The sequence below is a fragment of the Saimiri boliviensis genome, chromosome 10, assembly GCF_048565385.1.
Source record: "Saimiri boliviensis isolate mSaiBol1 chromosome 10, mSaiBol1.pri, whole genome shotgun sequence".
Lineage (NCBI taxonomy): Eukaryota > Metazoa > Chordata > Mammalia > Primates > Cebidae > Saimiri > Saimiri boliviensis.
Window position 1 is genome coordinate 73,804,350 of NC_133458.1, and position 24,021 is coordinate 73,828,370.

The 24,021-nt window shown below is 39.2% G+C and overlaps 1 protein-coding gene across 12 annotated transcripts in view; it reads right to left on the reverse strand.

The window, feature by feature from the left end:
- Window positions 1-24,021, reverse strand: part of COL28A1 (collagen type XXVIII alpha 1 chain) — a 191,470-nt gene that overhangs the window by 12,600 nt on the left and 154,849 nt on the right. For all 12 annotated transcript variants that reach the window (XM_010345655.3, XM_074379483.1, XM_074379482.1 and 9 more), the window contains 5 exons: window positions 9,550-9,618; window positions 8,773-8,853; window positions 8,652-8,687; window positions 3,465-3,501; window positions 967-1,515 (listed from right to left, as the gene is read on the reverse strand). In XM_010345655.3, the coding sequence (XP_010343957.3) occupies window positions 967-1,515; window positions 3,465-3,501; window positions 8,652-8,687; window positions 8,773-8,853; window positions 9,550-9,618 (772 nt within the window). The remainder of the gene's footprint in view (window positions 1-966; window positions 1,516-3,464; window positions 3,502-8,651; window positions 8,688-8,772; window positions 8,854-9,549; window positions 9,619-24,021) is intronic.

Consider the following 24,021-nt stretch of genomic DNA (forward strand, 5'->3'; position numbering starts at 1 on the left):
CCCAGGTTAGAAAGCTCTGGAGAAGATGAGAAACAGTAAACGGAAAGTTTCTGAGTGTGGTATGCTCTCCGTAGGGCCAGTTGTGCTGGTAAATGGAGTAGGCAGGGCATGAGGCACTGGTGGGCTATGCCCAACCATGTCAGACCCCACTCCCAGGCGGGTAGAGGAAGAAGGACAAAGGCAAACTGAAGCCTTTCACTTACTTCACAAACTTGCCAGGTACAGCCCTGCCAGAATGAATCATCGGTTTCCAAAGAACTTGGATAAATGTCATTATACAGTCATACTGACCTTAATTCAATCACAGATGAGTCAGTGTCCTAGGATGGCTCATTAGTAAATATCAGTTAACATGAAAGGATAAACTTAGCATAGAGAAGCCTATCAGATTAGCACTGACTGTACAATGAATTTTAAAATGGTGTTCTTTGAGATACATTCCTGATATCAACCTGTTTACTCATCATTATTTGCTTTCATAAAAACAGAGAATAGGCCATGCCCTCTAATTCATCCCAGTTACTTGAATTTCTCATCTCTTTAGATGACCATAACTTTTTTTTTCATTCAATATGCACTTCTTAATTTTTATTTCATGACTATTTTCTGCCTTGCTGTTGGCTTGCTCAATCCCTTATTTTAGTTAGGCAACTTTCTGAACTTTAACCAATGTTAGCAATGTCCCCAAGTCCTATTCTCTCTCTTCATTCCTGACTGTTGACCATGGATTCTAGTTAACTCCAAGGCCAACTCAGTAATTATTAACCCTGAATAAAGACAAGGGATTGTAACCTCCAAACTGAATAATCTAAAGGTTTTTATTCTGGAGTTTATGTGTTACAATTTAATGTTGGCATAAGCCTTACTAACCTCCAGAATTTTTTATTTGGTCAGGACAAACCAGTGAGATGGTACTTGAAGGAACAATGTAAATGCCTTTGCCCTGGGCCAGACAGCATTCCTTACCTTGCAGGGTAAAGAAATCATCAAACTGATAAACATGCTCTGGGTCAGTAGCAATTAGATTCATTTCTTTGTGGAACATTTCAAAGTTGGGATCATTTTTCTTCACCACCCCGATTACAAATATCTCTACGCTGGTGTCACTGACATTCTTCACCACCTCTGTCAGTTTCTCTTTATCACGAGAATCTGTCTGCCCATCAGTGATGACCAAAGCCACTTTTTTAACACCTGGCCTTGCATCCTTGAACATGTCATTGGCTGCTTGGAGAGCAGTGGCTGTGTATGTGCCTTCCCCCAGATACTGCATGTTGTCCACAGCCAACTTGATGTCATCCTTGCTGGAGAACTGCTTCAAATTAGCCACCTTCTCCACCTTATGGCTATAGTTGATTATGCCTATGCGGGCTGTGGCAAGGTCCAGAGCAACTCGGTCAGCCATAGTCTTCACAAAATTTTTGATGATCTGGAAGTTCTCTGGCCCCACGCTTTCTGAGCTGTCAATCACAAACACCAGCTCTAGTGGAGTCTCTTTGCATTTGGGCCCACAACCTAAAAGATGAATGTTGAGATAGAAACATTGAGGGAATGATTGGTGTCAGACTGGTGAGGGGAGGGGAGAAAAAGGCAATGATACCTGAGACCTCAATTATTCTCTTCCTTTTCTGTGATTGTGAAAATATCTGACAGCTGTCTCCTTTCTGGTTCTACAATTGACTCTTTTAAAACATATATATATATATATTTTCATATGTTTGTGTGTATGTGTGTGTGTTTGTGTGTGTGTGTGTGTGTGTGTGTGTATGGGGAAAAACACTGTAGTAGATAAAAGAATAAATACTTATGTGCTTATTTCTTGGATTAAAAAGTAAAATATATTTAAAAGAGTTAGCATACCCTGTGGATGCCTTCCCAATAACATTCTTCTTCCTCTCCCAAAGAGGAAACCACCATCCTACATTTGCTCTTTATCATACCACTATTGTATTTAATCTGAATATGAGAGCTAATATTTCAGTCTTCAGCCTTATATGAAAATTGAGATTTGCTCACCAGCCTGGCCAATGGATGAAGTAATGGGATGAAAAATTGTCATTGTGGTGGAAGGACTAGGACCTTAAATGTACCTAGGAACAGCTATCCCTAACTACTCTAGTTTATGTCTCCAATTACCCACAGTGACAACTATGGCAGCTCTCATGTTATCAAGGAGGCCAGCAGTACATCCGTGCTAAAAACTTTTGAGGGGAGTGATCCCAGAGAACTCTTGTCAATTAAAAAAACCTTGCCAGGTGCAGTGGCTAATCCCTGTAATTCCAGCACTGGGAGGCCAAAGCAGGTGGATCACGAAGTCAGGAGATCAAGACCATCCTGACCAACATGGTAAAACCCCATCTCCACTAAAATACAAAAAATGAGCCAGGCATCGTGGTGCACACCTGTAGTCCCAGCTACTCAGGAGGCTGAGGCAGGGGAATGGTTTGAACCTAGGAGGCGGAGGTTGCAGTGAGCTGAGATCGCGCCACTGCACTCCAGCCTGGCAACTGATGAAACTCCATCTCCAAAAAGAAGAAGAAAAACAACTTCTATTTAGGTTGATAAACAACCACTTAAAGCAGCTGCTAGAGTCACCAGGAAATACATTAACAGGATTCTGTTTATTTATTTATATCTTCATGTTGTTGTTTAACAAGCCTACTACAGAAAACCATCAGGAAATCATGTGCTATTTTTACAAGACTTCTAGAACCCGAAAGCCATGTCGAGATTGGCCTCTCATCAGAGAGACTCCTAGGCTGCTTTTTAGGCCCAGCAGTCTTTTAGGGAATAAGCTGGTTCTGGGATTCTCTGTATAGAAGGACAATGATATGCCTGCCTCTAACTACTTTAAACCCAGTAGATTCTCCCATCATTATTCCATTAGTCTCTTGTCTTTTGGCTAATTTCTTTCCTTCACTTCCTCTTTCTTGTAACTCTAAGTCTGCCATTCAGTCATGGAAGTATTTAGTAGTTGTGAAACAAGATGAACATCTGACTCTGTCTTCCCACCTTTGGGACTGAGTACAACTCAAAACTCAACTCAGAAAGATTTCACAGCTTCAGGAAAAACACAACATTCTAATCACCAACTATGCTAGACTCAAATACCAGCTAGGCTTTTGCAGTTGTATTTCCTTTTCTGAGTTTTTCTTCTCAGCTCAGGTAAATGTCAGTGGATACAAATGAGCACTGTGCTGACAGAAAGGCCTTGCTGCCTACACATTCTAGGCCAGTACCTTCACATGCCTTAATTAGCCCGGGGAGATGATTTTATTTTCTTACATCAGGATTCCCACAGCCTCTGTTACTGCTTCCTTTCAGTTTCCATTGACTTTTCAAATGAACCTCACATATTCCCACTAGCTATATAATATACATCTGCATGAACACATTCTCTCACCAACACAGTACATAGTAGGGGTGAAACTTTAATGTTTTTTTCCTTGATAGTCAAATCTTACCACATATTTCTATAATAAGTTTGATAATTTCTTCTTTCTGGGGGATAAAAAGAAAAATGTATTACCACTAAATATATGGCTATAATATTTTTCCTATGGCCACAAAAGATATCTTATTACAATCAGCATTGGACAATTTGACTGAATCCTTCCACTGCAGAAAATAAAATAAATAACACAGAAGTCAAACACAGAAATCATAACTAAAATGCATTTGAGCTGTGAACCTTAATAGCTGAGACTTTTGGAATTCAAATTGCAACTGCAGCATTTATCAGCTGTGTGACCTTGGGTATCTGGTGCCCTAACAGTATCTACGTCTCAGGGCTATGGTATGGATTAAGTACTGTTAAGGTACATCTTAGCACAGGGTCTCGCAACTTTACCGTACCTACAGTGGTGTGGTGCTATATATACATTCAGTTATACAATTTAAAACACCTATGCTGACCAACCAAGACAAGCCCCAATACCTAGAGAGAATTCATTCTATGCTGTATTTTCTCTTCTTTTTCTGTACTAGTTCCTGATTTTTCAAGTCCTCTCTTTAGCCTCTTAACACTCTCACTTTGGCTCTTCCATGACATTTCCCCATGTTCCAGAATGCCCCTTCCTTGTCCTGCTGCCCACAAGCTCCATCAGAAGGGCCTGAAACGAGCTGGGTACTAGAAAGATCGCTGCCAATGCCCCTCCCTGTGCAGTGTGTTTATAACTAACTACAATGAGACTAGAGAAGGCAGGATTCTACATTGGCCAAACACTTGAAGCTAAAAGAGATGTTTAACAGAAGCCTAGATCTCAACAGGAAGGACCAGTGGACTCAGTCTAAGAAAAAACAATTTAACAGGTACAAATGCAAAAATTTTAAGAACAAGTCTATAATGACAGAATTAAGGTAGAGGTGATAAAGCCAGCAACGTGGCTTAAAAGTAGAATATATGGGAAATATTCATAGTATTTTAATTTAACTTTTTAAGCTGTAAACTAAGTAAAAGCTAATGATTCCGACTGGCTATTTAAAAAGAACTTCTACTGCAGTGCTGAGTTATATAACACAATTCTTCAAAATGAGAGAGTCAACAGTCATCTTTTTTTCTAGGCCTTGCCATGCTTTTCCACATTTAAAAAGCCATTTTACAAATCTGAAACAAGAATATGTATAGAAAGGCAAAATGCATGTATTTGTATATTTATATTAAGTATATCTAGAATGGGGAGATATATGTATTTATATATTTATGTTTAATTTTTTATAAATGGAGAAAATACCAAGTTTGTATGGTTATAATTTTTCACTTAATACAATATTATAATTCATCTTCTACATTATTAAGGATTCTGAAAAACCTGATTACTGAAATTGAATGTATGGCCACTTTAAGGCTCTGTGATTCACACTCTCATACTATACTTCAGGAAAGTTGTAGTAACTGACAGATTCAACAGCAGCAATAAGAAAACCCATTTTATTTTAGCCACACAATATTGGAGACTATTATTATATCATCTTTGCCACTTGGTAGAGCAAAATTTCTCATTGTTTTAAATTATGTTTATTAAATTATTCATGAGGCTACATTTTATTTCATATGCATGTTTCCAAATAGTATTCCCTTGTGCATATCTTTGTATGTTCTTTGCCCTATCTTTTTCTGTGGGAATATCTTTTATTGACTTACAGGAGCAATGCATGTATCAAGGTTGGATTTTAATTTTTCAACATACTTTTGTGGCATAATCAGGTTTAGGATGTTTGAAGTCACCATATATATATACATATATATATATATGTATATATATATAATTTTTTCTTCATATTCTTTGCATTTAAGTGACTGGAAGAGTTCATTCCTTCCACTAAAATCACTGAATAACTACCTTGGCTACTTGGTGCCAGTGATGAAGGCATCACATTTATACCCCTCAAAGGATTTGTAGTCTCAGAAGAGGCAGACAAACGAAGACTTTTTTAAGTGCTCTGCAGAGCCAAGGAACCATCTCTATCTGCTGGGTATTCCTGGGGCAGGAGAAAGGGAATGGGATTGTGGTCCAAGGAGGCAGACCCTGACCAGGTTGGGACAGCAAGGGAGAGCCTTCAGGTAAGAGGATCAGCCTTCTCTCAGAGCACGCTGCATTACAGTACCAGAGTAAACTTAGGAATCGGGGCACATAGCCAAATCAATGACAAGAAATGTTGGAGACAGAGGGACTCTTGAAGACCTTTGTGTCATGTTGAAGAATGTGAACTTTATCCTGGGCAGTGGAACTCGCCTGATCCCTAGACAGAGAAGAGCTCTGGTGGGACTTTTAAAAGAAATGATCATAGCAACCAGAGGAGGGGTTTGAGGTTCCTAAATAATTCAGGCAAAAAAAAAAAAAAAAGAAAAAAAAAGCCATCAGAAGTAATAGATGAGGAGAACAGGCCTTCAAGGACATTCTAGAGGGAGAACAAGGGGCTTGGTGAGTAACTGAAAGAAAGGATGAGGGAAAGAAGGAGTCTAAGAGGAAGCAAATGATGGTGGGGCCATATTCTGAGGGGGCCATACTCTGAGAGAGGCGGGAGTGGGAAAGGGGCAGGTTAGGAGCTCATAAAGACAACTGAGCCCAGCTTGAGTCTGGCTGAATCTCATGTGTCTAAGACATCCAACTAGAGATGTCCACAGGCAATAGGATATTAGATCTGGTGCTTAGAAGAACTGTCTAAGCAAGAGACACATTTGAGAAATGCCAACGTACACATGGCTGTTAAAACAGGGACTAAAAAAAGAATGCCTGGAGCAGGGCTTCTCAGCCTTTTTAAAACCAGTGTGTTTCCCCTACCCCACATTTGACAAATATATTCTTTCTGTTTAAATATAAAAATACAAATTTTTTTATTTGCCATATGCTTTCACTGTGCTATTGAATTAGCCTTTTCAAACTGTATGTTCCCTGCCTTTAGGGGCTGCATTCCCTGAGAGTTTGAAGACAGGGAAGACTGAGAGGCTAGACATTGGGAAATGCTAACACTGAAGTGGAAGGTGGAGAAACAGAGTCTTTTAAAGTAATTTTATGAGAAATATTAAAACATTTAATGCCGTCAATGCCATTTACCTCTTCAAAGAAGAGTGTGTTAGTCTGAAATGAATCTGCACAATTGATAGCTTTGGGGGATACATTTGATCAGGGAAAGGATGAGGGAGGAGAGGAAAGAGGCCTTCCAAGAACAGCTTTCATGGGGAAGCAGCATGAATTTGGTATCAGACAGGCCACCTCTAGCTATAAGGCCTCTACTATGTACCAGTTAGATGACTTTGGGCATAATGATCAACCTTATTATATGTCTCCATTTGATGTGAGATACTGTCTACCTCATGGAGCTGTCATGCAGAGTAAAGGTGAGATCTTAGGTAAGAGAAGGTTATGGCCTGCCTCCTTCTTCTTGTATCACAACCCACCAGTCCTACACTGCAAGGGACTTTGGCCAGCATTCATGCAGTGAAGCCAGTCCTCATTTCCAAGCTCTGTCCAAATCCCCTGAAACTATCTGCTGTTTGGCCATCTCTTGGCTAGCCCCATGCATCAAGGCCTGTGCTTCAGCTCTCTAAACCTGTGGCCATTTGAACTGAGAATTCTGGAATTTCATGCATCTAGAGTGTGGCACAGAGGGACATATGCGCATGCCCTTTGGCCCCAAGGACTTCTCACCCAGAGGAAGAAGTCCAGCTGGAGAAGGACCAGAGTTCCAGAGAAGGGGCCTCTAAAACACCCTGCAGTACTGGGTAACATGTACTGATATAGAGGAGCCTAACAGAGAGCCTGTCACATACTAAATTCTCTTTTCCTTCACTCTTCTCTTCTTGCTAGTCTCTTCTTCCAGCATCTAGAAAGCCAAGTCAGCAGAATGATGTCCCTACTTCTAAGGTCTCTGTATCTTGGTTGAAAAGCTTCCACTCAATAGATAAAGCTTATCCTGCCCTCAAACACCATCAAATACCATTTTGTCTGCTCTGGACCCCCAGACCACTTCTTCTATCATAGCATTTATCACACAGTAGGTGAGCATCCTTTGTTGTCTTTCTCTCCACCAGGCTATGAGCTCCTTTAATCCCAAGAGGTAGCCTCACTCTATTCCCCCAGTGCCTATTTCAGAGCCTGATCCAGAGTAAGGTTTACTGGATACATCTAATAAAGGTTGGTGAAATGAATGATGAATAAATGAATGGAGAAAGGAAACCAATCCCACTCCCCATGTTGGGACAGTAGGGCAGGTATAAACATACAGGGAACATTCCTCTGCTCATTTACATACACTCTCCCCTGCTACTTTTGGGGAGAAATTACTGCATATATAGCTACTTCATCTACTAGGGGCATCTTTAGGGGTCAGACTTGTGGTGGGGAACAACAAAGAGAAAAAGGCAGACAGGCCACAGAACACACGTGCAGTTCTGTTGGTCATATGATCAGCTCTCAGCTCTTGCATTCACCACCTGAACTCCCTCTCTCTCACACTTGAACATTCCTAGCACAGTACATCGAATCAGTCCTCCACACCATGACGCCTGGAAATGTCCAACAGGAACAAAAAAAAAGATCCCTGTTTTTCCTCAACTCCATAAGATGCACAGCCTTCAAATTAGAAAGGAAGAATTAGACTTTGCCTTCCCACTCACGAGACTTTCAAGAGTCAGTTTTCTGTTCTTAATGGGTGGGGAGAAGAACAGGAAAAAGTTTGTAGATGCTCAACAAATACTTACTGAATAATTGAATCAATACATAGATGTAATTCCAATTTTGTGATTGCCGCTCACCTCGGGACACTTCTAAAAGAACTAGTTCAGGAAAAAAGAGCCCTCAATCTAAATTGAGATGGGCCATATAAAATAAAGACATTGGTAATTTGGTTTTTTTGAAACAGCTCACCTCCTTGTTGCCGATAATAGCAGTGTGATAATTTCTACCAAGGATCGGAGGTGAGTGATCACACACACTCACCAGGACAAGGCCTCTGGTGTTATTTATTCCCTCATATTCAGATTCAATTACCTCATGCATCTAAGTCAACACTGGGCTGGTAGTAGTTGCGCTCATTTAAATAGCAACTGGAATTCTGCATCTAAAAAATTCATAATTCTAAAGCTAAAGCATGAATGCAATAATTTTGCAACCACAAAACTCACAATTACCCTTAGAATGGATACTCACTGTAAGTCCTAGGTCTCCTTTAGGTCCTTGTAAACCCTACTTATTGGGAATAGAGTAAAAGTCAATATGTGTTGGAAACAGAGTATAAAATCATAATGAGTCATTAAAAACTACTTCTTGCCTGTATTCCTGGAGATCCAGGCTCTCCAATTTCTCCTTTATCGCCTTTCTTTCCTATATCACCCTGGTCTCCGTGCTCTCCCTTTAAAATAAGGTAAAATCATAGGTTCAGAATGTAAATATAAAAACCAGGTAAGAAAAGGTCTGCAATTTTGTTTATCTGCAACTGGTATCTCTTAAAGACCTTTGCTTCTTGTTCATACAAATACACTGCTCGGAAAAAAATTGGGGGTAATTTATTTATATGTCATCAGATACCATCCTCTAATTCATGATGAGCCAGAGGTCTCAGAGTGAAGACACCTTGAGATATAATACCATCTAATCAGCTCACCTTTCAGGACATTCAACTATTACACAATTTACCAGGTTCCTGAGTTATCTGGTATCTCCCACATAGTATGTTGTAGGATTTATTCCTTTATTAGTTATCTTCTAAGAATAAAGAAAATGAGTTTTTTTTTCTTTAAATGTAGAGATGGGATCTCACTATATTGCTCAAGCTGGTCTTGAACTTTTGGCCTCAAGCAATCCCCCTGTCTCAACCTCTCAAAGAAAAGGACATTTTATAAAGTAAACCTATTTATAGGTAGGAAAAGCAATGCATAAGAATTTAATTTCAAGTGGATTTTTTTTCTTCTGAGAGTTGTAGGGGAAGGCATGACACATATGTTAGGGTTCTTCCAAAGCGAAAGTTAAGCTACTGAGATCGTAAGCCTACGCATTTGCTACTGAGATCGTAAGCCTACGCATTTCTCTAAGATCCTGAAATACTTACCTTCTGGCCTGGGAGGCCATAGCCCATTGTGCCCTTTGGCCCTGGAAAGCCTTGTGGTCCTTGTTCCCCCTACACAGGATATGAGAAAGAGATGTTCTATTAATTTCCTAGGATAGCTCGCATATTCTTTGGGTCAGAAACACACTTACAGTTTAAAGCTGCATTATAGTATTATCTAAATATTGGGGGGAAATAGATATATAGACATATATATAAATACATACATGCGTGTGTGTCTGTGTGTATAGCTCAATGGTTTGCTATCAAGTGTTTAACAACTAAGACTAGGATAGGAGTGAGAGCTCTGATTTATGCCAGTTACCTATTCCGTGGTGTAAATACTTTCACTGTGACTTTTTCAAGCTATGAACACATCAACTAGTTTACACATAACAGATAGCTGCTGTTTCAGCTGTGGTAGTAAAAGTGGGTTTCCTCTTCTTTACATTTTTCCATATTTTCTGGTACGTTAAAAAACACATGTTATTGGCTGGGCACAGTGGCTCACACCTATAATCTCAGCACTGTGGGAGGCCAAGGCAGGCAGATCACTGGAGGTCAGGAGTTTGAGACCAGCCTGGCCAACATGGCAAAAACCCATCTCTACTAAAAATACAAAAATTAGCTTGGCATGGTGGTGTACAACTGTAGTCCTAGCTACTCAGCAGGCTGAGGCAAGATAATTGCTTGAACCCAGGAAGCAGAGGTTGCAGTGAATTGAGATAGCACCACTGCACTCCAGCCTGAGCAACAAAAATGAATCTTGGTCTCAAAAAAAAAGAAAGAAAATAAAAAATGTTATTTTAGTAATGGGGGAAAAGAGTATATAATGGCATCTATTCACAATTAATGTAAAGTTATTGTTTATGTAATTCCCTTTACACTATTAGTTCCATCTCTGATAATTTGCGGATATTCAAGGCTTGTTTGCAGCTTTCTCCATCATACTTGAACATTATTTCTTGCCCCAGCAAAACCACACAGGTTCCAAGGGGTTTCATGACCGTTGAGCATGAAACAGAAACAATTACTAGCAAGTATACAAAGTCACAGTTCTAATGCTCCTTGGATCCTATACTCAATTCTTATTTGACTCTGGATAATTATTAGTGATGAGTCTCTGGAAAAGACTTGAAGGACCATGGACTCCTGGGGATTGATCTGTGGTTTTCAAAGGTATCCTGATCACCCCTACCAAGATCATTGGTGTGCTTGATAAAAATTCCATCTCCCAGGCCCAACCTCAAACCAACTAAATGAGAATCACAGGCGCCATAAGCATGCTAAAGCTCGAGAGCCACTCCTCCAGGAGGCATGATGGGATTTATGAGGCCCTCCTGGAAGGGGCCACCTAGGTTTGCTTGGAGATTCATTGTAACTTTGAGCATCTCAAGATCTCTGAGCCTTCTTTACCATGTTGATTGGCTGTTAAGCTTTTTTAAATCAAATGGGCCCATTCTTTTTTAAATTTTTATAAAATATTTCAGAACAAACATTATATAGAATAAAGTAAACACCTGTCTACCACCATGTTAAAAAATAAAATAGTATAGATACAATTCAAACCTCTTAGATACCCATCCCCAATCCTATTTCCCTGAGAGAGGAAATCTCTATCTGAAATCATATTTATCATTTGCATTCATGTTTTTATGCTTTAACTACATTCCAAAATAATAAGTCATTTTTTTGTTGTTTGTGTGTTTTTTTGTGGTTTTTTGAGACAGAGTCTCACTCTGTCACCCAGGCTGGAGTGCAGTGGTATGATCTCAGCTCACTGAAACCTCTGCCTCCCGGGTTCAAGCGATTCTCCTGCCCCAGCCTTCTAGGATTCTGAGTAGCTGGGATTACAGGTATGTATCACCATGCCCAGCTAACCTTTGGATTTTTAGTAGAGATGGAGTTTCACCAGGATGGTCTCGATCTCCTGACCTCAGGTGATCTGCCCACCTCATCTCCCAAAGTGCTGGGAATACAGGCATGAGCCACTGCACCCGGTCAGTTTTTAATATTTTAAATTTCCAATAAGTGATATATTTATGCATTCAACTTTAAAAAAAAACTCAACATTATCTATTTGAAACATATATATATATATATATACACATATATATGAGGTTCTAATTTGTTGATTTTTCTCTCTGCTATATAGTATTTCATTAAATAACTGAATACAACTTATCCATTGGCCTTTTGATGGCCACTTAGGTTATTTCCAATATTTCTGTATTTAAAATAATATTTTAATAAATATTCTTTTATATACCTTTGCACGCTAGTACACATTCCTAGGAGGAAACTCTTACATCAAAACAAATATTGTATTAAATGATACAAAATAAAATGAACACAAGTACTGATTTTCTGAAGTTGAACTGCCATTTCCCTCTTTCTGTGGTGTAATTACTTTTACTATGGCTGATTTCAAGCTATGAACATATCAACCAGTTCACACCTAACAGATAGCTGCTATTTCAGCTGTAAAGGTGGGTTTCATCTTCTTTACATTTTTCGATATTTTCTGGTACATTAAAAAACGCATGTTATTGGCTGGGTGCAGTGGCTCACACCTGTAATCCTAGCACTTTGGGAGGCTGAGGCAGGTGGATCAGAAGGGCTTGATTCTTCTCACACCCATCCCTAACCTCTTGTGGCACATTGGCTTGACTGAACTCTAAGGTTCTTTTTATTCTCTGACATGTGTTTCTAAACTGATTGTAGGTCTTGCATTACAGTATTGGCTTCCCAATTCAACACCAGAGGACTTAAAACAACATATTTACAGTAGTCAGACTACAGAGAACTGAATTCACTCAGCATCTTTTTACCATGGTATCTCTTGAGCCAAGCCTAAGCAGTAACATACTGGGCCCACTGGGAATGGGTAAGCAGTGTTGTACTATATAGTGAGTGTCTTAGGCCCACCTAAGGAGGCTTACCCAGAAGGAGTGCTTCCTCTGTTAGTTTCTTAGAAAGAACAATTAGGGATGATTGGTCTTCTGTATTCAGTTTAAAGTCAGGAGAGAATACAGTAATCCTCCTTTGTCTGCACTTTCTCTTCCCATGGTTTAACTTACCTACAGTCAACTGTGGTTGGAAAATAAGTGAGTATAGTACAATAAGATATTTTGAGAGAGACCACATTCACATAACTTTGATGAGAGTATATTGCTTATAGTTGTTCTATTTTATTATGTTCTTGTTAATCTCCTACTGTGCCTCATTTTAAATTAAACATTATTATAGGTATGTGTATGTAGAAAGAAACATAGTATATGTAGGGTTTGGTACTATCCAGGGAGGCACTCACTGAGAATCTTGGAACATATCTTCTGTGGATAAGGAGAGACTACTGCAATCTTTTCCTACCAGGAAACTTGATGTCATTGAGAGCCTCAGAACCCTGGATAGGGATTTGTATTTGTACCAGTTAAATAAGCTCTAAATATTAAGCTGACACTGGAATTACAAGATGAAAATTCAATCAAAAAAAGGAGAAGAGAAAAATTTGTCCTGTTTCCAAAGATGGCACTCCTAACACAAGTGTCATGAAGATGAATAGGCAGGAATGTGGAGACAGCACAGATCAACCTCTCATTATGCTCACTGCAGCCTGCTCCTGAACATGAAGGTTAGCAGAGTCTGCCTACATACAGACTAGGAGCCAGCTCCCAGAGTGATATGCAGGACTGCAAGCAGATACCTGCCCAAGGTTATACCATCTTCTTCTATTCAAATCAAAAGGAAAACACATACAAATATTATAGGAAAGATATCTTCTTAAGAAAGATGTCTTGGTAAAGTACACTTTGATATAAATTTGTTTTCTTAGTTTTTTGTGGAGGTGAATGAGGACGTTTTCATTCAATGAGGTACCTGGTAGAAAGTTTGAGTTGCAGGGGAGCTGTGTCAGACCATTGTTCCTGAGTTGGGGGGTCCAGTTGGCCAGGGATAAGGGAGATTAAAGGCTCATGGGAGAACACTAAGAGGAAATCCATGGTTGGCTTTGTCCCAACCTCAAAGGAGAGAACTCTGTGATAAGCAGAGGAGCTGCGACTGTGGTATGATGGTGAATTATCACTGGGAGTTACATGTTTAGACAAAGTGGATCCAGAGATAATGCCATACCTTTCTGACACTTACTCAGAATAATTATTTCTTTTGCAACATTTCAGATTCCTATAGCAGCCAATACAGAAGGTGTCCAATAAATGTTTATGACTAACTAGCTGCCTTCATGAAATGACACAATTTCCTAAAACAGCTAAAAACTATTGGGGCTTCATTGCCATTCCCTGAGGGGAAAAAAACAATCTCAGAATAGCAAATTATCATGTTAGGATAATGTTCAGGAATTTCTTTTGCATGACTTCACAATATAAATATTTTCCATACAAGTGTTAACACTATAGATGTTCCAAGTAGCTGGATTTCCCTATAACAAAGGCAATTAGTTTTCTTTTTAATCACCAGTTTCCCTTCAAAATACTTAAAGACTTCCTATAACTTTCAGAGTAGACTATCTAGCTAAAAGCCTTTAGCAAATAAATCCACATCTGAGCTTGGCAGAGGTGAATGTTATCCAATCATACTTTAAAATGTATAAGTCTCAGGAAAATGACAAACAATAATTTGAGTGTGGGCCAGAAGCAACTGCAGGAAACAACCTATTGGAAAGTATAATTAAATCTAAATTTCAAACACTGGTTAATCACTATATCACCACATTAGATGTGTCCTGATAAAGATGTGATCATTTAAATTTTTCAGATGACTGCTTGTTCTCTGGGAGAGAAATTTCCAAAAATAATACACATCTACCTGAATATTTTCATTGATTTTTTTTTTTTGCATTACTGATACATCAGGAAACAATGGTTTTTCCTTCAAATGTTTTCTCAGTAAGCTGTGGCAAGAAAAAAAATCAAATTTATAGATGATCATAAAATGTAAAATGGACATCTGGCTTCTGCTCAATGTGTAGAAAAGTAGAAAAAATGCTACTCTCATTCTTAAAACCCCAACAACAAAAAACGAGAACTAATCTGTCAAGTCACAGCTTTTCTTGAATTATCATACAGCTATGGTTGCAGAGCAACCAGCCAATTCAGCACCTAAGAAAAGTCAAGATCCTCCAAGGAGAGACAGGCTTGAACATTCACTTACCTTGTGGAGGTGCCACATGTTATACGAGCTGGTAAGAATTCAGCTAAAATCTTTAACAAGTTGCCAAAGGCTGAGTGTGGGATAGCATGAGAGGATGGGACCCCTGGGAGCTGCAGGCACAAGGGGAAATCATACCTACTCACAGACTTTTCTCAGGGAGTTTGCCAGTGCTCAAGAGAAAGACTAGGGCCAGGACTAGGGTCAGGAGTAGGCTTTCCTTGTGGTATCAACCTGGGGAGGGAAGCAGCCTGGGAAGGGAAGCACAAACAGACTAACATGTCTCAGTGACAGTGACACCTCATCCCTGGGAGCAGGTGACTTGATCACCTCTCCAAGGCCCCACTTCCTAACATGATGGCCATGGGGGTTAGGATTTCAACATGTAAATTTGGGGACCATACAAATTTTCAAACCATATTCTGTTTCCTTTTGAAGGAAACTGCATAAACCTTGCAAGAATGAATCCTGGGCCCAGATCTTTAGAGATGCCCTACTACTTGCAGAGAGAGGGTCGGGAAACCAGGCCCAGACCATCAGAGGCCTCCTCCTACAGGTTTGCTGGAACCCATAAAACTATACACTAAAAAGGGTAAATTTTACCGCATATATATAATCCTTTACTAAAGAATAAAACAATTCTTTTAAAAATTAAAACAAACTAATTGAACACTTGGCAAAATTTAAGCAAGTTCTATACATAAAATAGTTTTGTATCAATGATAATTTTCTAATGTTTATCATTTACTGTGTTATATAAGAGAATGTACTTGTCTGCAGCAAAAATACTAGTGCATTAGGGGTAAATGGGCACCATATCTGTATTTTACTCTCAGGTGTTTCAGAAAAATAACATGACACATACATATACATATACACACAAAGTGTTAGATACAGCAAACATGGTAATATTAACATTTAGAGAACCTGGGTAAAGGATGTATAAGAATTCTTTGTATTATCTTTGCAACTTCTTTTGCAAATCTGAAATTATTTCAAAATAAAAGTTTAATACATAAAGTGAATGAATGAATGAATGTACCAAATGGTTGCAAAAAGATGTCATCTATCATTGCTGCAGCAGCTAAAGCATATGAGTATACAGGTACTTTGCCTACTCAAAGTTTGGCAGCTCAAAGGCAAAAAGAACATTGAAAGACCCAAAACAAAGATACAGGTGTGGATTTCTCCCTAAGCAGAGATAGCGTCTGTTCTTTGAATTCAGGAGGCGTCTACTGCTACCAGAAGCCTCTATATTTCTCTAGAATTTATATTCATACCAATTTCAGTTCAATCTTTTAAACCAGCAGGATTCTCCAGTTGGACACAGACAGTTTATAGGTCTGACGCTGGCTATCTACCCCCAGCTTGTGGCTTCCATCTACACAGGGATAACATAAATGCTAATGGAGAAATAGGACATAAGGGCTATTCTTGCTGGATTGCAAGAAAAGGAATCTTTTCCCTTCTTGTTCGAGTTCACGCCTTCCCAAGGTTTCTCTGTCATCTCATATGTAATAATAGAGGTAATTATTTATAACACACTACTTATTTCTAAGAAGAGATATGTATTTTACACTTACAAAGCTGTACTAGGAGGTTCACTCTAAAGGAAAAAAAGAAACGAGCTGTTCTTGCATTTCAGCACTTGCTCATTGCCTCAGGCTGAAATGTGGAAGGTGAGAGGAAAAAACAGCTGTGGGCTGGGCATGATGGCTTACACCTGTAATACCAGTACTTTGGGAGCTTGAGGTAGAAGAATCGCTTGAGGCCAGGAGTTTGAGACCAGCCTGGCCAACATGGCACACTCCTGTAGTTCCAGCTACTTGGGAGACTGAGCCAAGAGAATCGCTTGAACTCAGGAGACGGAGTTCTGCAGTGAGCTGAGGTCATGCCACTGCACTTCAGCCTGGGTGAAGGGCTTTAAAAAAACAAACAGAAAAACCAGCTATAGTAGCTGAATGGGATTTTGGCCTAAACCCAGGCTTAATTGAGTGAAAACATTTCACCTTTTAATCTTTCATCTGTGTACTCTTTTCATTTTACTGTTAAGTTGCTTTCTTACTTATCATTTTCCAACTTTTGAGAAAAGGAAAAAGGCTAAAGTCAATAATATTAGAAGGTGTCCAATGGCCAGTATTTCCAGTTCAAACAGAAGCTTGGGTTTCTCCTCCATCAAGATTTGCAGTCTGGTCTGATAAATCATAGAGACCTGGTTACACATTACAAACAAATGAGACTTCTGGCTAACCCTCAGTTATGGGTCAATTGAAACGTGCTTGGTTGAGTGCACTTGCAGTAAAAGCTCTGGGAAGAGGAAGCATTTTACTTTAGTACAAAATTTTCTTTCCTGCGATGTAATCATGCAACCATATTAAAAGTTTAAACCCATCCCCACTACTTTTTCATGGCCCCAAAACATCCCAGAATAAATAATTTTACCATTCTTTCCTCTACTTCTCTTCTAGTTTTCCTGTCCTCTTTTCTGATTACAGTATTGCTCATTAGGAACCAGGGGAAGTGTATATTTTGAAACTGGGAATAAAAGCCTTCTGTTAGCTCAAATAAAAAAGCCAGTATTAAGACGTTGACTTAGTGGGTTAATGGTAGTTAATAAGATGCAGTGACCTACCTGAATAGTCAAGTAGCATTTGGCCTGGAATCCAGGAACTACCTTTGTGTTGAAAGGGATTGTTTTCTGTTTTGTGAGTACAGCTAATTCATTTGAAAAGAAAAATGTACTTTCTCCTTTGTAATACATAAAATTGTACATATTGATAGAAGGAGCTTATCCAGAGACCCCTAGAGCAATTCAATGGTCTGCCATTTGGGTATTGATCTCCTTCTGCCTGAAGTTCTGATCCTAATTCTCCTATTGTAACTAGCAACTGCCATTTATTGTATGCCTATGTGCAAAGGACTGAGCTGATACACTCATTTAATTTTTGTGATAACCCTGGAGGCAAGTATATACATGACAAAACCAAGGCTTTACTAATGCTTTCACTCAAATGCAAAGCTGACAGTCCCTCCGAACAAAGGTTTTGCTGGTTTTCATTCCCTAATACTATCTTGGTGTAGAGTAGAAGCCAGGCAGTTTCCCTTTCTCTAACTTGATAATCAATAATTTCCAGTTTCTTAAAATCACTTTCCTTTGTGGAATTGAATTCCTCTAACTTAATGTCCCATTTTGATATGTTAACATTCTCTAATGGGACTAAGACAGCCTAATGCTTGTTCAATAAAGCACCCTATTTGGTTGAGAATGGAGTCAATGAGTGTCACTTGTTATCAGACAAGCCATTTGCTGGAGTGTAGGCCTGGCTCATTTGGTACCTGGCCAGAATACAATCCTGACGGGCTTAATGGGACAAAAACATGGCTTCATTATATTTGATTTTCATTTAAATGGTGATCTAGTACCATTGTGTCTCGTGAGAGGCAGAGAAATAGTTGACTTTTTATAGATTCAGGGACTGATTTTGAGTCTGTTCCTAAAAACAGTTTAAAACCTGCACCTTTTGTATCACTTTCCCTCTCTCCATGGCCCTCAATAAAGGGCTTTTGTTAATAACCTAAGAACTGTCAGCCACGTATCGCAAAGGTTTTCAGAAAAGCTCCCATGGAAATGTCCATGTGCTAGATCAAGATGCTGCTGCCATTAATACTGATGGCTGTATCTGTTTTCTATTGCTGCTATAATAAATTGCCATGAATTTAGTGGTATTGTCTCAGTTCTGGAAGTCAGAAGTCTGAAATCAGTTTCACTGGGCTAAAGTCAAAGTGTCAACAGGGCTGGTTTTCTCTAGAGGACGTAAGGAGAGAATCTATTTTCTTTATTTTTTCAGCCTTTGGTGGCCACCTGTATTCTACAGCTTCCCTCCATCTTCCTGCACTCCAGTCTGTTTCCATCACCACACTGCCTCTTTCACAGTCTCTTCTCCTGCTGCCTTTCTCTTACAAAGGACACTTGGGTCTTATATTCAGGGCCCACCCAGATAATCCAGGATAATCTCTCCATTTCAGGATTCCTTCTGCCATTTAAGGTAATATGTACTAATTCCAGGGATTCAGAGGCAGACATCTTAGAGAACCGTTATTCAGCTTACCACAGTGGCTTTTGCTCTATTTATGTAAAAAAAGGTAAGATAATAATTATATTGTCTGTAATTTACCTTAATACACTTCCTCTTAGATCATATCATGAATATGTATATGTGCAAGTTAACTTAATTTGCACTGTAGGGGTGCTGAGTTAACACTGGAAATAGTGTATTCAGTAGTCTGTACTTCTCAGGCACGTGCTTCAACTATTGCTATCTGGATTTGCTCTAGAGGGATAAGAAAAACAATTTATCTTTGGTAAAATAAGGAGTGTTTAAGACGTGGTAGCTAGAAATGTTGTACAGGTACCTTGACCCCTGCACAAATTGGTCATAAGAGTGAGGTACACCCACCAGCCAAATACCACACCTAATTCTTGAGCTTTCTTTAAAACAAGTGCCTCCTACTCTCATCCCATGATGAAGAATCCCTTCATCTGATGTGACTAAAAGGTATATCGATCCTGTCATGAGAATATTATTGCATTTGCCTCAGAGTATTCATTTTATGCAAAGTGCTTTTAAAAATATAGAATTGAAACTTTGACCAGTCTTAGTAAAAGTGTTTATGTCTGCTTATAATAAATAGCTGAACACAGGATAGAATTCTGTCTGAAATTTGTTTTAATTGAAACATGCCACCTGATAGCAAAGTTGTCTAGGAGGAAGCAGGTACTCCTTCTGAATTCTATTCTTCAGAGGCCATTCTTCTGATAGGAAGATTCTGTTCATCAAACAGAATCTAACAAATTATAAATATCAAAATTGGCTTAGCTCAGCACTCAATACTTACAGTCAAATGTTCTCCATTTGGAGATTGTTTCCTGCAATCATTTTCTTAAACTTTTAGCTCTTGCTTCCATTTTTCTTCCATATATAACCACTAGCAGATGATAAAGTAATTGGACAAGTAGCACAGGAATATTTGCCAATAATCTCGGCAACAGTCAAGCCACTTAACTATGTTGATTGTTTCATGGACACATGCTCACAATTTTGATTTTCTAAACAATTCACAGAATTTAGTCCTGTTTTCTGACAATAAAATTGTTCCTAGTTTAAATCCTAGAGTTAACTACATGGATAGGTCATAGTGCAAAGGGTGCCATGGTTTTGAGGGACTTTTCCAGCTGGACTCAGTTGCATATATTAACTTGTCCTGCCCTCCTCTCTAAGCAGCTGTCTGTAAAACCTGCCAAATTTCATGAATGCCTCACATGGCATTTGAATATACTCACACCACAAGTGATAAATACAGAGAGACAGGGTTGGCATTATGACAGTTGACTCTGCTAGAGACAAGGACATCTGGAATGCTCTCTTTGCTGGCCATCTGCATGATGCCATCTCCTTGTCCCCTGGGTGTTTAGTGATTTGTGTGTTTAGCTGTCAGTTTGCCTGTACCTATGCTGATGCCTGTGTTGGTGCTCCCTGCATCCTCAAGGTAGGTTTCTGTGAGGGTCCCTTACTTTTACCTTCATGTTATCCTTCGCAATCATGTCCACTTCTATGACTTTAGTGGTGACCCTCTTTGGCTAATCTCCAATTCTCTAGTCTCCAGTCTTAGCCCCGTCTCTTAGATCCAGGCCTAACTTCTTATCTACTTTTTATAGTTTTTCACATACTAGCCATTTCAGAACCAAATACATCAAATACACCCCAGCCACATCTGCTTTTCACTCTTGGCTTTCCCTTCTCCACTCATGTACCTCAGTCTCTAGGCTCAGGATTCTCTTTGTGTTCTGGCCTCTGTGCTTCCTGAACACCCTCATCCAGTCTGTGGGCAAGTCTCAGCTTCCCAAACACATCTAAGAAGTCTTTGTTTATCTGCCCTCACCCCAGCCAAGAGTGATATTTTCCATATCACCCCACACCTTTCTTATAGCATGTGCCTCATAACAGACTTGGATGCTCACAACATATCTGTCCTAGTTATCATAAACTCCCAAGGTGGAGGCATGTCTCCTTATTAGCCTTTCTACCTTCGGAGTGCCTATTTCAGGGTCCTGCATATTGTTCTGAGTTAGAGAGAGTGGATGTGGAGGTTGGCTATCTTTTTGGTAGAAGTTACCTAGAGATTATGCAACCTAAATTTTGTCTTGTCTACCCTGGGTTCCTCTTAGGATGATAGAAAGCAAATTTCATGACAAACTTTTGCGGTTCAACATGGAAAAGAAATAATAAAATAGGGATGCATGGAAAAATATCATCCAATAATTCAATTACGTAGGTCAACTGAAAGAAAGGTTTACAACCAGATTTTCTGGACCTGGGATCTGGAGCTAAGTCTAGGGCCTCTTTATTTAAAAACTCTGTAGCATTGGCCACTGAGACAGTTAAACAAAGCAGATAAGGAAATTACCACAAGTTAGAAAACCACTACACTTTATTGATGCTGACTGCATAGGACTCATTTTTTTCCCTTGGATAGCTACTGTGTATCCAGGTATACATTAGGTGCTCACGATGTCACATAATATACAAGACATCTATTATCTCCTAGTCTGGTGGTTAGATAAGAAATGTGCACTCATGGTGTGAGAAGTGCTATGATGTGGACTAGTCAGTGTACCATGGGAGCACAGGCTTCAGGAGACGGGGAAGGCTTCTGGAGGAAGTGCTACCTAATATGAGCCCTAATATATGAGTATAAGTCAACCTGCTGAAGTGGGGGTAAAAGGGATCTTTCCAAGAAGAGGTAATAGCATGTGAACATGCACCTGGCCCAGGCAACATGGTTTCATGAGGAAGCAAAAGACTTTCAGTACAATCAGATCAGAGCTGAGGGGATGGGAAGACTTGAGGATGGGTACCCAGATCATATGTGAATACTGGTTTTTGAAGCTGATCTCTTTGAGTACATATTAAAAACATCAACAGCCTTCTCAATCCCTCTTCTGACTTGTTTTCTTGATAAATACAGAAAAGCCTTTTAAATTATAAAATGAATTTTTATAATGTACTCACACTCATATTTTACTGTGTATGGAGGTTTGGTTTATTAAGAAGTACATTCCAGAATGTTTGTTAATGGCCAATAATAGACAGACACCTCTTTATTGGACTTTGGTGGGGAATTCAGGTAAGGACGAGTGGTACTTTTCTTAAATGTATGTCCTAAACCTGGTAATGTGACTTCCAGTGTCTCGGCATGTAATATTCACAGATTAAGGAGAAAGAAGGGATGGACTTCACCTTTGTTCTTGCCAAATACATAATGAAAATATTCATCTAGGGATAGGATTTTTGTTTTGTGCTACATTCCAGATATAAAATACAGTTTTGTATGGTTCAATTTGCAATCAGATTTATATACCTGGCATCAATTTTGTCATAATAAAATGTTTTCCAGTCCATGTCTCAGCTTTCAGACACAAGCCACTAGAATATAAATCCTTTCCTAAGAAGTTAAATTTATGTGAACTAGATTTTTGAATGCCATTTGTAATTGCCTGGGTGCCTGTAATAGCCTCCTTGGTGCAATCCTGGCCCTGCTGCAGGGTATTCTCAGCCCAAAAGTCACATTCACTTTCTTTTTTCTAATTGCATATCACTTCTTTATTATACTGATCTGGAAAAGGGATTTAGTACAGTTATGCTTAAATGAACACTGGACCCATGTGGCAGAGCCGAGCAACTAGAAAATATTTTAGAATCAGTCAGTGAAAGACACACTTGGACATAACCAAGAGACATTTCACTGCCATGAAACAAGGCAAGGGAAGAATTCTAAAGCACACAGAAGGAGACACTCTGACCCCTCATAAATCAAGGAGCTTATATATGGTCTAACTCACTCTTTGAAAGAGTGACTGCCCCTAGGAGACAGTCACTCTTTCCAAGGGTAAGTCAGACCATATCACGCTGCTGGTTGAATTCCAGCAAATGGCTCTCCCTTTCACTCTGAGGGAAAGCCAAGGATCTAACAAGGTCTATGTGGCTGTAGGCCCTCCCCCAAACTCACTGCTGTTACCTCTCTGACCTCATCTGCATCCACTCTGGTCTCTTTTTTCTTCTCTGAACATGCCAGCTACCCTCCTGCCTCTATAGGACCTTTGCACAAGCTCTTCCCTCTTCCTGTAATACTGTTCCCCAAGAAATCCACAAGGCTGCCTCCCTCACCTCCTCAGATCTATGTTCAGATGTTACCTACTCATGAGGCCATCCACTAAAATTTCATCACACACCTCTACCCACCTACCGTGTTCTCCTTGATTTGCCATAGCAGTTTTCACCTTACAATAGACATATTATATAACTTTTTTATTGATTATATTTATTTTGATTATATTTATTGCTAATAGAAGCAGTATGCATAAAGTCAGAAATTTTTGTCTCTTTTGCTTATGATACATCCCAAGCACACAGAACAGAGCCTGGCATACTTAAGTATGTACAACAAACATTTATTTAATATTTCATTTTAACTTTTTTAGACAGAGTCTTGCTCTGTTGCCCAGGCATGAGTGCAGCAGCATGATCACAACTCACTACAGCCTCAACCTCCTAGGCTCAAGCAATCCTCTGGCCTCAGCCTCCTGAGTAGCTGGGACTACAGGCATTCACCACCATGCCCAGCTAATTTCAATAATCATTTATTGAATAAATTGCTGAAATAAAACTTTGTGCAACTGACAAGGATTGATTAGGGGAGCCAGTATCCTTCACTTTAAGCAGAAAGAAGATCTGATTTAAAAACTTGTATATGAACTAATTTTCTTTATAAGTAAAATAAAAGCAGATTCTATTTTGACAGGCATATTACCATTATTCATCTCCCAACCTTGGCTAAGAGTGTGTATACACTGTTATTTAAGTTTATACATAGCAGGAAAATACAGCAAATATGACTGTTTACAAAATCACCACAGTATGGTAATTTAAGAAGGAGGACAGATTGAGGTCTGGGAGAGATGTATTTCTTTCTAAAGCTGGCATAATAATCACAATGGGAACTAGTAACATCAAATTTCATTTTTCAAAACCAACAGAAGTCAGTTGGAGAACTTTCAGAAGATTAATATTGTTACAGATTAAAAATCTTTTTTCTGCTTTGAAACCTAAGAGGTACCATTTAAAGGCATAACTGCATATGCCTTTTATAAAGCCTTGTAAAAGCTCACTGTCTTTATGCCAACGAGGAGGAATTATAATGAATGTGTTAGGACCACTCTCTAAATGTCGTACCTTAAATATGAAAATCTGT